At 50.0% G+C, this 12500-nt stretch overlaps 1 protein-coding gene across 1 annotated transcript; it reads right to left on the bottom strand.

Moving 5' to 3' along the window:
- Positions 1-214: 214 nt before the first annotated feature.
- LOC310810346 (uncharacterized protein) lies at positions 215-7707 on the bottom strand. The gene is made up of 5 exons (XM_083678061.1): positions 7341-7707; positions 4943-5117; positions 4533-4646; positions 1749-1814; positions 215-1413 (listed from the first exon to the last, which is right to left on the bottom strand). The coding sequence occupies exons 1-5, from the start codon at positions 7399-7401 to the stop codon at positions 1248-1250; spliced, it is 582 nt and encodes a 193-aa protein (XP_083534187.1). The 5' UTR covers positions 7402-7707; the 3' UTR covers positions 215-1247.
- Positions 7708-12500: the final 4793 nt, after the last annotated feature.

Here is a 12500-nt window from a genome sequence, read left to right as displayed (position 1 = left end):
GAGGCTATAATTAAATCATTTTATTCCACACTGCTTCACACAAACTCACTCAATACAGAAGTGGTCTACTAACAAGAGTTGAATAAATAGTCGGTGATATATATTACAATGTTACATTGTCTATTGTTATATTGTATTATATTATATAGTATTATAGTAGTATTATATAGTATATATACTGTACCCCCCCCCCCCCCCCCCATAGTAAAGTGCTGTATCACTATAACTCATCTCCACCTGGTGAATGAAAGTGCGTTAGCCAGGTCTGTCTCCATGGCGTCGCTGTGAAGGGGAGAGCAGATGAACAACATCAGGGACGAGGACCAACCTAAGGCCGAGGTCATTACGTCACACTATCACTCTCACTATCTGTCAGTGGACTGACGGTCAACCTCCCCCCGTTACATTCTCTCATTTCACCTCTGTTACGTTCTCTCATTTCACCTCTGTTACGTTCTCTCTATCATATCAGCGATGGGCTCCCAGTGCCCATCTGTCTGATCACAGACTCCTCCTCAGACTCCTCCACAGACTCCTCCTCCTCAGACTCCTCCACAGACACCTCCACAGACTCCTCCTCCACAGACTCCTCCACAGACTCCTCCTCCACAGACTCCTCCTCCTGCACTCATTCATTACCTGCTTACTCTACCTGTCTACCTGTCTACCTGTCTACCTGTCTATCTGTCCATCTGTCCATCTGTCTACCTGTCCACTTGTCCACCTGTCTACCTGTCCACCTGTCTACCTGTCTACCTGTGTACCTGTCCACCTGTCTACCTGTGTACCTGTACACCTGTGTACCTATCCACCTGTCTACCTGCCCACACAGTCACCCAGTAGTATGGACCCCCCCACCTGCCACTCCTCACCCTCACCTGCTGCTAACTCCACACACAGCTAGCCTGTATGTTAACACCAGGTCTGTCCCTCACAGGTGAACATCTGGCTTCCATGCTCTGTCTTCAGGCGTCTGTTATGTTCCCCGCCTGCAAGCCCCTGTCTCTGGGTAAAGACAGACAGACAGACAGACAGACGTAGAGACAGACAGTTCTACGGGGCTCTGGTCTTCCTGCAGATCACATTATCTTCCTCAACAGGTCATCTGCCTGGATGTGACCTCATGTTCCAGGACGTGACAGCAGCGTGTCTCAGCAGCCCTTTGTTCGGCTCCCCCTGGTGGAGGAGTGTTATTTGTTCAGGTGCTCTCTGCTCCTCCCTGCCTCTAATGCAGCGTCGCCACCCCACTAGCCCTGGACCTCAGAGGACGGGCCCTGGGCCTGGGCCTGGGCCTGCAGCTGGGCCTGGTTCTGGGCCTGCAGCTGGTTCTGGGCCTGGTTCTGGTTCTTGTCCTGGTTCTGGTCCTGGTTCTGGTCCTGGTTCTGGACCCTCTCAGACACCCTGACCACCGCTCTGCAGGAGAAAGGAGAGACAGGTCATGAACGTTCATGTAATAACCTGACACTGATAAGGGTTAGGTCCCTCCTCAACCCCTCCTCCATCCCTCCATCCCTCCTCCATCCATCCTCCACCCCTGATTAAACACTAGAAGAAACCTTTAAAACTTTTTTGAGTGAAGACCAGCTTCACACTTTAGGACAGACGGGATTGACAGGGCTTTGTTTTACAGTAGAGATATCACCAGGTCTTCACCAAAACATCTCACGGTCAAATGATAGTTGCACAGTAACGTCTAACATGTATGATGAGCTAACAGCAGAAGACAGGGCCTGGGCAGCAGTGTTTACCTGAGGAGAGCCAGCAGGTGGGAGCGAGCTGTGTTCACAACACTATGGGGAGAATGGTTCTCTACCCTGCAGAGAGGAGAGGAGAGGGGAGGGGAGGGGAGGGGAGGGGAGGGGAGGAGAGGAGAGGGGGGGAGAGGAGAGGAGAGGGGAGGGGAGGAGAGGAGAGGGGAGAGGAGAGGAGAGGGGAGGGGAGGAGAGGAGAGGGGGGGAGAGGAGAGGGGAGGGGAGGGGAGGAGAGGGGGGGAGAGGAGAGAGGAGAGGAGAGGGGAGGAGAGGGGGGGAGAGGGGAGGGGAGGGGAGGGGAGGAGAGGAGAGGAGAGGGGAGAGGAGAGGAGAGGGGAGGGGAGGGGAGGAGAGGGGGGGAGAGGAGAGGGGAGAGGAGAGGAGAGGGGAGGGGAGGAGAGGGGGGGAGAGGAGAGGGGAGGAGAGGGGAGGGGAGGAGAGGAGAGAGGGAGGGGGAGGGGAGGGGAGGAGAGACAGGATTAGAACATTGGGACAGCACAAGACAACGATACAAGAGCCTTCATTACAAAAGCAACATAATAATCCAAGCATCATGACACAGCTGTTTATCCTCTATGTGATCTGTTTATCCTGACCTCAGACTTTACACTGGCGTAATAAAAGAGAGATGTTCCTGACAAGGTCCCGTGCCAGCTCACACCAGCTACCCTACCTGCAGTCAAACACAGCAGGTGTGCCAACACTCCTTGTCTTAGTTTCCACCCTCACGGGCAATCTGAGAATGGCGCTATCTTTACGGTGCTATCCACTAAACGCTTTACTGACGTCATTAAAGGGACATAAAACCATCATATCAACATATCTGAGGTCTCTTTAGGGCATTTCTGCTTTATTGGGATAGAGACAGTAGAGATTGACAGGAAGGATGGGAGAGAGAGAGAGGAGGGATGACATGCAAGATAGGTCGGAGTCGAACCAGGAACCCTGCGACTACGTGGCAAGCGCATTAGTGTGCTACGCCAACACAGGTTCTGAAGAGGAATGTGACATTGCTAGGGTTGAAAACATGTAAGACTAAACACCCGTCCCCTTCTCCTCAGACCTCTCCCTAACACCCTACACCCTCTATCCATCCCCCTCTCCTCTCCTCCTCCTCCTCAGACCTCTCCCTAACACCCTACACCCTCTATCCATCCCCCTCTCCTCTCCTCCTCCTCCTCAGACCTCTCCCTAACACCCTACACCCTCTATCCATCCCCCTCTCCTCTCCTCCTCCTCCTCAGACCTCTCCCTAACACCCTACACCCTCTATCCATCCCCCTCTCCTCTCCTCTCCTCCTCAGACCTCTCCTCTCCTCTCCTCCTCAGACCTCTCCTCCCCCTAACACCCTACACCCTCTATCCATCCCCCTCTCCTCTCCTCTCCTCTCCTCTCCTCTCCTCTCCTCTCCTCTCCTCTCCTCCTCAGACCTCTCCCTCCCACCCGACATTAACCAATTCCTCCACCACTGTGACTGTCGATGGCACTTGTTTTTATCGTAGGTTTAACTTATTCACTTACTTTAGACAAATGTACTTAAGTCACTGTGGATAAAAATCTAAAATGTAATGTAATGACGGTCTAAAATGATGACAGTTTCATGTTTCATGTCATAGCTTTCTTTTTACAACATTTGCAAACTTTGCATGTGGTGCTAATGCTGAATAAATACTCTGTGGCCATCAGTGGAGGCTGGTGGAGGTAGATCACACCTGTTTGATACCATTCCTCATTCCCTTTGATGCATTACAATGTCCTCCGCTTTCTACCTCCACCAGCCTCTGGTGTGGAACTGGTTGCCCCTGTCCGAGGAACTGTGTGTGTGTGTGTGTGTTTCTATTCTATTGAGGAGCAATCTCCCCAGGTGTATCCAGGTGTACCCAGGTATCTGTGTGTGTTTGTATTCTATTGAGGAGCAATCTCCCCAGGTGTATCCAGGTGTACCCAGGTATCTGTGTGTGTTTCTATTCTATTGAGGAGCAATCTCCCCAGGTGTATCCAGGTGTACCCAGGTATCTGTGTGTGTTTCTATTCTATTGAGGAGCAATCTCCCCAGGTGTATCCAGGTGTACCCAGGTGTACCCAGGTATGAACCACTAATCCCTGACTCAGCGTTTCAACGCCTCGGGGCTCCCAGAAACTTGCACCCTGCAGTCCCGGCAGCCAATCAGAACAGGCCGCAGGGACAGTAGAAACCAGAGCGAGATTACTGTACTCCCCTGGGGTGTTTTGCAACATACTGCACTGTGTGTGTGTGTGTGTGTGTGTGTGTGTGTGTGTGTGTGTGTGTGTGATCCTTCACTGAGCGGGCACACCTGAGTCATACACACACAAACACTTTGCCAGGCTAATAATAGCCTTCCAGAGAAGCGACTGTGCTCTCAGCCAGACCACGCCCACTCACAACCAGACCACGCCCCATGCTCAACCAGACCACGCCCACTCGTAACCAGACCACGCCCACATCACCATAGAGAGGTTGTGAAGGGGCCTCCCTCTGTCTCACGCCTGTCTGACGACCATCAGGACATCCCTTCATTAGTGTGAGAGAGGCTGTGGTCTAGTCTCTGTACTACATGGTGTCTATTACAGACCTCAGCACATGGTAGCAACCTAATTAAACAAACTCCAGAAAGTACCAATCACTAGCTGACTCATTTCTTACCAAGTACCAGGCAGTAGGGCTGGAATGAAGCAATACAGCGTCTGGACAGTTTCTGTCTGTGGTGGCCTGTTGGCTGATTTGACCCCTGTCTGACCCCTGTCTGACCCCAGCTCACCTGTGATGGCAGAAGCCGGTGCAGCTGCGGTCGTTTGGGTCGGCACACGCACAGCGGCCGGTGGACCTGCGACGGCGAGACAGAGGACTACCCAGACCGTAGACGGTTGTCTTACTGTGGAGAGAGGGGGGGAGGGAGGGGGAGGGGGGGAGAGAGGGAGAGGAAGAAGGTGAGTTTCATGTTGGTACTTTGTTCCTTGGCATAGAGAAGACATCGAGACCACTGCATGAATAGCTATAGGATAATACAAACAACAAACAGCTCCAAAACTAGCCTTATAAAACTAGCCTTACTTATAAAACTAGACTTACTTATAAAACTAGCCTTACTTACAAAACTAGACTTACTTATAAAACTAGCCTTACTTATAAAACCTGTGTGTGTGTGTGTGTGTGCGTGCGTGTGTCTACCTAGGCGTATTGATCCAGATGATGTCCAGGTGGCAGAAGTAGTGACACTCAGAGTCCAGCTGGTTGTTGCAGGCGCAGCGGCGAACCCTGACCCGCTGAGGGGGGGCCGCAGGGCTGTGCCCAGGGGGGGGCGCAGGGCTGGGCCCAGGGCTCTCCGTCAGAGGAAGACCCAAACCTACAGGAGACAGAGAGAGAGAGGGGGGGGGGTTAGAAAACACTCCTGATGTGATGTAACATGTCCTACAACCCCTCTACAGCAGCAGAGAACAGCCCTCTGCAGCAGAGAACAGCCCTTTACAGCAGCAGAGAACAGCCCTCTACAGCAGCAGAGAACAGCCCTCTACAGCAGCAGAGAACAGCCCTCTACAGCAGCAGAGAACAGCCCTCTACAGCAGAGAACAGCCCTCTACAGCAGCAGAGAACAGCCCTCTACAGCAGAGAACAGCCCTCTACAGCAGAGAACAACCCTCTACAGCAGAGAACAGCCCTCTACAGCAGAGAACAGCCCTCTACAGCAGAGAACAACCCTCTACAGCAGAGAACAGCCCTCTACAGCAGCAGAGAACTGACTGACTCCTGACCAGGACTCATCTTAGGGCAGAACAAGGTCTTTGTACAGACCAGAGCACTACTGGGTTAGGGTTAGGGTTAGGGTTAGGGTTAGGGTTTGGGTTAGGGCTAGAGAACATCTCCCTGTGTGTGTGTGTGTGTGTGTGTGTGTGTGTGTGTACTGTGTGTGTACTGTGTTCCTGCTGCATGGCAGGACCACTACAGCAGACAAACACACACAGGGGGGGCTGGTGGAGGTAGAAATCGGAGGATGGGCTCATTGTTATGCATGGAATGGAATGAGGAATTGACATTACAATGAGCCCGTCCTCCGATTTCTACCTCCACCAGCCTCCCCTGCAAACACATCAATACCAGACCCTCATCATCATCATCATCAGTATTATTGTAACGTAGCAGAGGGTGACAGATGGACCAGGGCTGAAACGTGTGTGTGGGCCGAACACTAAGGATATGCTGTCACTGCTAGCTTGGTACAGAGAGAGAGAGAGAGAGAGAGAGAGAGTGTGTGTGTGTGTGTGTGTGTGTGTGTGTGTGAGAGTGTGTGTGTGTGTGTGTGTGTGTGTGTGAGAGTGTGTGTGTGTGTGTGAGTGTGTGAGTGTGTGTTTACGTTGCTCTAGTCCAGAAAACAACATATAATCAAATGACTGCACTGTAACTATCAGTGTTTTATATCACGTTAAGATGCATTATTGTTGAATGCAACCCTAAACCCTAACCCTAAACCCTAACCTTAAACCCTAACAATAACCCTAACCCTAAACCCTAACCCTAACCCTAACAATAACCTTAACCCTAACCCTAACCTTAACAATAACCCTAACCCTATCCTTAACCCTAACCCTAACCTTAACAATAACCTTAACCCTAACCTTAACAATAACCCTAACCCTAACCTTAACCCTAACTTTAAACCCTAACCTTAACAATAACCCTAAACCCTAACCTTAACAATAACCCTAACCCTAACCCTAACCTTAACCCTAACCTTAACAATAACCCTAACCATAACCCTAACCCTAACCCTAAACCCTAACCTTAACAATAACCCTAACCATAACCTTAACCCTAAACCCTAACCTTAACAATAACCCTAACCATAACCCTAACCCTAACAATAACCCTAACCTTAACAATAACCCTAACCTTAACCCTAACCCTAACAATAACCCTAACCCCTAACCTTAACAATAACCCTAACCTTAACCCTAACCCTAACAATAACCCTAACCCCTAACCTTAACAATAACCCTAACCTTAACCCTAACAATAACCCTAACCCTAACCTTAACCCTAACAATAACCCTAACCCCTAACCTTAACCCTAACCTTAACCCTAACTTTAAACCCTAACCCTAACCCTAACCCTAACCTTAACCCTAACTCTAACCCATAACTCTGCTGAGGTCCTGAGGGATAAGTGACCTATTCCAGTAGCAGCATTGAACAGCAGGATACACAATCTGACACAAGGCTTACTGCACCATAAAGTATTCTTTCAAAACAAACGGTCTTTGTGATGGAAGTATATGTTCCATCCAAGACTGGCTCAGAGTGACAGACTACAGATTCTATGATTCAAGACATTCTACAGTTCTATTCTACCTGTTCTATTGATTTTGTATTCCATTCTGGGTCCAGCATAGCCAGTACAGTGATACAGAGCAGCAGGGAGTAGATCAGTAGACCAGTAGACCAGTAGACCAGTACACCAGTACACCAGTAGACCAGTACACCAGTAGACCAGTACACCAGTAGACCAGTACACCAGTACACCAGTAGACCAGTACACCAGTACACCAGTAGACCAGTAGACCAGTAGACTCACCTTGCTGCACGGACACACACAGAGAGAAGAGAAGGACCAGGATGTTGAGAGATGCTGCCATCACTGTTGTAGGCGGTAGGCTGGGGCCTCTGTTGTAGGCTGTAGGCTGTAGGTTGTAGGCGGTAGGCTGGGGCCTCTGTTGTAGGCTGTAGGTTGTAGGCGGTAGGCTGGGGCCTCTGTTGTAGGCGGTAGGCTGTAGGCTGGGGCCTCTGTTGTAGGCTGTAGGCGATAGGCTGTAGGCTGTATGGTCTTGGTTGTAGGCTGTAGGCTGTAGACTGTAGGCTGTAGGTGTGTTAGTCCTTCAGTGTGTCAGTCCTAGCTGAGGTATGGTAAGTCTGCAGGTAAGTCAGCTGCATCCCTCTTATAGCCCTGGCCCGCCCCCCTCCCGTGATGTCACAGGGGAAGAGCCGCCCCCTGTCTGCTGGCTACACTCTTACACAACGCCAATGTTTCTGAACTGAACATTCCAGGAATATCTCTGCTCCATACAGTACTCCCCACCACACACATACACACACACACACACACACACACACACACAGCGCGCACGCACGCACACACACACACACACACACACACACACACACACACAGCGTGCACGCACACACACACACACACACACACACACACAAGGAAAGGAAAATGACAGACAGAGGTGTCTTTTCACCTGTAGCATGTTATGTCTTACACGTACCATTAAAACCCAATGTCATAGACATTTAGTCTGGCAGTCAGAGTCTGACTGATGTGTTTCTGTGTTCAGAGATGAGATATGGAGGGGGGAGGGAGGGGGGAGGAATGGATGGAAGGAAAGAGAGATGGAGAGAGAGAGCGAGGGGTGAGGCATGAGGAAAAGGAGGGAGATGGTTCTAGATTGTGTGTTTTGCATACAGGCTGATAGGAGTTAGCAGGGGAAGGCCAGGGAGCCACGGAAACAGTGATCAGAGGGAGTGGGAGGAGGAGGGGAGGAGGGGAGGAGGGGGGGGTGGAGAAAATGAGTTGGCCCTACACTCCACTCCACTCCTCTCCTCTCCTCTCCTCTCTTCCCCCCTTCCTCCCCTCCTCTCCTCTCCTCTCCTCTCCTCTCCTCTCCTCTCCTCTCCTCTCCTCTCCTCCCCCCTTCCTCCACTCCACTCCTCTCGTCTCCTCTCCTCTCCTCCCCCCTTCCTCCCCTCCTCTCCTCTCTTTACAGACGACAGCAGAGTTCTGGAGCATCCAGCCCAGCTTGGTGAACATTGCTATTAAACTATTTGTCACACCTGTGGAGTAAATATACAGTAGCTGAGTCATGAAGGAACACCTCAAAACTGGAAACATCCACCTTGTTAAACCATACATTTGCAACATCGCCTCCAAATGGTTATGTTCTGGGGGATCGTTTCTGCAGACCAGGACATACGGTCTGGGGGGGTCGTATTATCTAGCTATGGGGTTTAACCACCTGTTTTGACATAAGACACGTAACAGTTATGAATTACGACTTGTGTGGCGGTTAGGCAGTGTTAGGCATTAACTTTGACTGGTTAAGGTTAGGCATTAACTTTGACTGGTTAAGGTTAGGCATTAACTTTGACTGGTTACGGTTGGGGTAAGTTGTCAGGGGAAGGCATTAGCAAATATTAGCATAAGCAACAACAATTAGCAAGAATTATCACCAAAAGATCAGGTTACGTCAGGGGTTTCTGGGTTGGCAGTTGAGATGATGCTAAACGTAGATGATGCCTTAGTCTGGCCTCTGGTCCTCTGGTCCTCTGGTCCTCTGGTCCCCTGGTCCCCTGGTGACCTGGTCCTCTGGTCCCCTGGTCCCCTGGTCCCCTGGTCCCCTGGTCCTCTGGTCCTCTGGTCCTCTGGTCCCCTGGTGACCTGGTCCCCTGGTCCCCTGGTCCTCTGGTCCCCTGGTGACCTGGTCCTCTGGTCCTCTGGTCCCCTGGTCCCCTGGTCCCCTGGTCCCCTGGTCCTCTGGTCCCCTGGTGACCTGGTCCCCTGGTCCTCTGGTCCCCTGGTCCTCTGGTCCCCTGGTGACCTGGTCCCCTGGTGACCTGGTCCTCTGGTCCCCTGGTCCCCTGGTCCTCTGGTCCTCTGGTCCCCTGGTCCGGGTCAACCCTGACCTTTGTCTGGCCTCTGGTCCCCTGGTCCCCTGGGCCTGGTCAGCCCTGACCTGAGAACCTCTCACCTTCTCACACATCCACAGGATCAGAGGTGTCACTGTGGAATCCCAGGTGCAGGAATGAACAGCAGACAGGGTGAACAGCAGACAGGGTGAACAGCAGACAGAATGAACAGCAGACAGAATGAACAGCAGACAGGATGAACAGCAGACAGAATGAACAGCAGACAGGATGAACAGCAGACAGGATGAACAGCAGACAGGATGAACAGCAGACAGAATGAACAGCAGACAGAATCAATCATTAGGTTTATCCAGTTGCAACAAGGGAACAACCTCCACACAGCCTCTACAACCTCCACACAGCCTCTACAACCTCCACAACCTCCGCACAGCCTCTACAACCTTCACACAGTCTGTACAACCTCCACACAGCCTCGACAACCTCCACAGCCTCTACAACCTCCACACAGCCTCTACACAACCTCCACAACCTCCACACAGCCTCCATAAACTCCACAACCTCTCCACAACGTTGCACCTTCCTACTCCCTACACACACCAGGAGGCTGGTGGAGGTAGAACACAAGTGTTTGATACCATTCCTCATTCCATCCCATCCATTACAATGAGCGCGTCCTCCGATTTCTACCTTCACTAGCCTCCCCTGATCCACAGATATATTCTATTGGGAGTGGGCTTAGGTTTCCCGACAACTCAGACCACAAGGTTTGACCGTGACATGACCTTCTGATTGGTGAGCTCAGTAGGCGTGACATGACCTTCTGATTGGTGGGCTCAGTAGGCGGGGGGGGGTTAGGGTGACGTCAGGAACCGGTTCCAGGAATTCCGTTCTAACTCTTTATTCACCACTGGGTTTAGTCATGTTAAGATAAGATTGTCATGCAGCTCTGGGCCTGCCTGATTCACCACGGTGGTTATTAGTATGAATAACCTTTTGGCTGATTCACCATGGTGGTTATTTGTATGAATAACCTTTTGGCTGATTCACCACGGTGGTTATTAGTATGAATAACCTTTTGGCTGATTCACCATGGTGGTTATTAGTATGAATAACCTTTTGGCTGATTCACCACGGTGGTTATTAGTATGAATAACCTTTTGGCTGATTGGTTGTTTTATCATCATTCCATCAAAGACAGAAGCCCCAGTGTGATTGGCCAATGTCTTATTAGAACTACAGGCCATGTGCAGCTCTACTGTAACTAGTAATCTACTGTAACTAGTAATCTACTGTAACTAGTAATCTACTGTAACTAGTAATCTACTGTAACTAGTAATCTACTATAACTAGTAATCTACTGTAACTAGTAATCTACTGTAACTAGTGTTCTACTGTAACTAGTAATCTACTGTAACTAGTAAACTACTATAACTAGTAATCTACTGTAACTAGTAATCTACTATAACTAGTAATCTACTGTAACTAGTAATCTACTGTAACTAGTAAACTACTGTAACTAGTGTTCTACTGTAACTAGTAATCTACTGTAACTAGTAATCTACTGTAACTAGTAATCTACTATAACTAGTGTTCTACTGTAACTAGTAATCTACTATAACTAGTAATCTACTGTAACTAGTAATCTACTGTAACTAGTAATCTACTATAACTAGTAAACTACGATAACTAGTAATCTATTGTAACTAGTAATCTACTACAACTAGTAATCTACTGTAACTAGTGTTCTATTGTAACTAGTAATCTATTGTAACTAGTAATCTATTGTAACTAGTAATCAATTGTAACTAGTAATCTACTATAACTAGTAATCTACTATAACTAGTAATCTACTATAACTAGTAATCTACTGTAACTAGTGTTCTACTGTAACTAGTAATCTACTGTAACTAGTAATCTATTGTAACTAGTAATCTATTGTAACTAGTAATCTACTATAACTAGTCCTTCCCTTCCTCATCGTTCCCTCCTTCTGTCTAAGAAGTACATACATTGTTTCCGGAATCACATTTGATCAGAATGTTCTTGGTGTTTCCGGAAAACTATCCGTTTTGTTCCGTGATGGCTGGGTGTCTCTGGCCCACGCACAGATAAGGTGGCAGCTCTCTCTTCCTGCCCCCCCCCCCCCCTTCCTCCTGCCCCCCAGGGGCATGTGGCCACCTGGGGTGTGTGTGTGTGTGTGTGTGTGTGTGTGTGTGGACCCACCAAATGGCACCAATCACTCATGCAAATGGGATGAGGCTCTAATCTCCCCACACACTTTAAATATGGAATCGGGGGGGTTCCCCTCCAGACACTGGTCTACAGTCAGCCTCAGGTATGTTCTGTCCAGGGGAGGCTGGGGGAGCTTAGAGGCTGGTGGAGGTAGAAATCGGAGGACGGGCTCATTGTAATGCACGGAACGGAACGAGGAACGGTATCAATGTGCACCTCTACCAGCCTCCCCAGGTGTTCTCCCTCCCCCAGCCTCCCCTGGTGTTCTATCTCCCCCAGCCTCCCCTGGTGTTCTACCTCCCCCAGCCTCCCCTGGTGTTCTACCTCCCCCAGCCTCCCCTGGTCTGGTCTCAGAGTCAGGATGACGAGAGGCAGAACTGATCCTAGATCAGAGCGTGAGTGTGTGTGTGTGTGTGTGTGTGTGTGTGTGTGTGTGTGTGTGTGTGTGCGTGTGCATGTGTGTGTGTGTCCTGGTCTGGGATGGGGAGTGGAGGGTCAATTATCTGATAGGAAAATGAGACATATGAGTATGGAAATGCTGCAGAGTGTGACCAGCTGTCAATCATAGCCAGCATGGGAGGGACTCAGAGCAGCTGTCAATCATAGCCAGCATGGGAGGGACTAAGAGCAGCTGTCAATCATAGCCAGCATGGGAGGGACTCAGAGCAGCTGTCAATCATAGCCAGCATGGGAGCGACCCCTATATTTTAACGGGGTAAAACCAGCCGCTGGTGTGTCTGATATATTAGTGTTTTTTTCTCGACCAGATTCTTCAGCGCTCTGACCTCCTCATTGTCCTGAACACGCCTCCATTTACCTCCACTCCTCCCACCACACACACCACCAACACGACTGC

The sequence above is a fragment of the Argentina silus genome (assembly GCF_951799395.1).
Source record: "Argentina silus genome assembly, chromosome: 10".
Classification (NCBI taxonomy): Eukaryota; Metazoa; Chordata; class Actinopteri; order Argentiniformes; family Argentinidae; genus Argentina; species Argentina silus.
The sequence above is the reverse complement of the archived record's forward strand: the minus strand, read 5'-3'. Positions and strand labels throughout refer to the sequence as shown.

Excerpts from the sequence above, each read along its gene's own strand:
- LOC310810346 (XM_083678061.1), bottom strand. The coding sequence starts at position 7,401 with ATGGCAGCATCTCTCAACATCCTGGTCCTTCTCTTCTCTCTGTGTGTG. Across the intron at positions 4,647-4,942 it reads ATCTGGATCAATACGCCTAG|TAAGACAACCGTCTACGGTC; the intron begins GTAGACACACGC and ends CTCTCTCCACAG. Across the intron at positions 1,414-1,748 it reads CACCTGCTGGCTCTCCTCAG|AGCGGTGGTCAGGGTGTCTG; the intron begins GTAAACACTGCT and ends TTTCTCCTGCAG.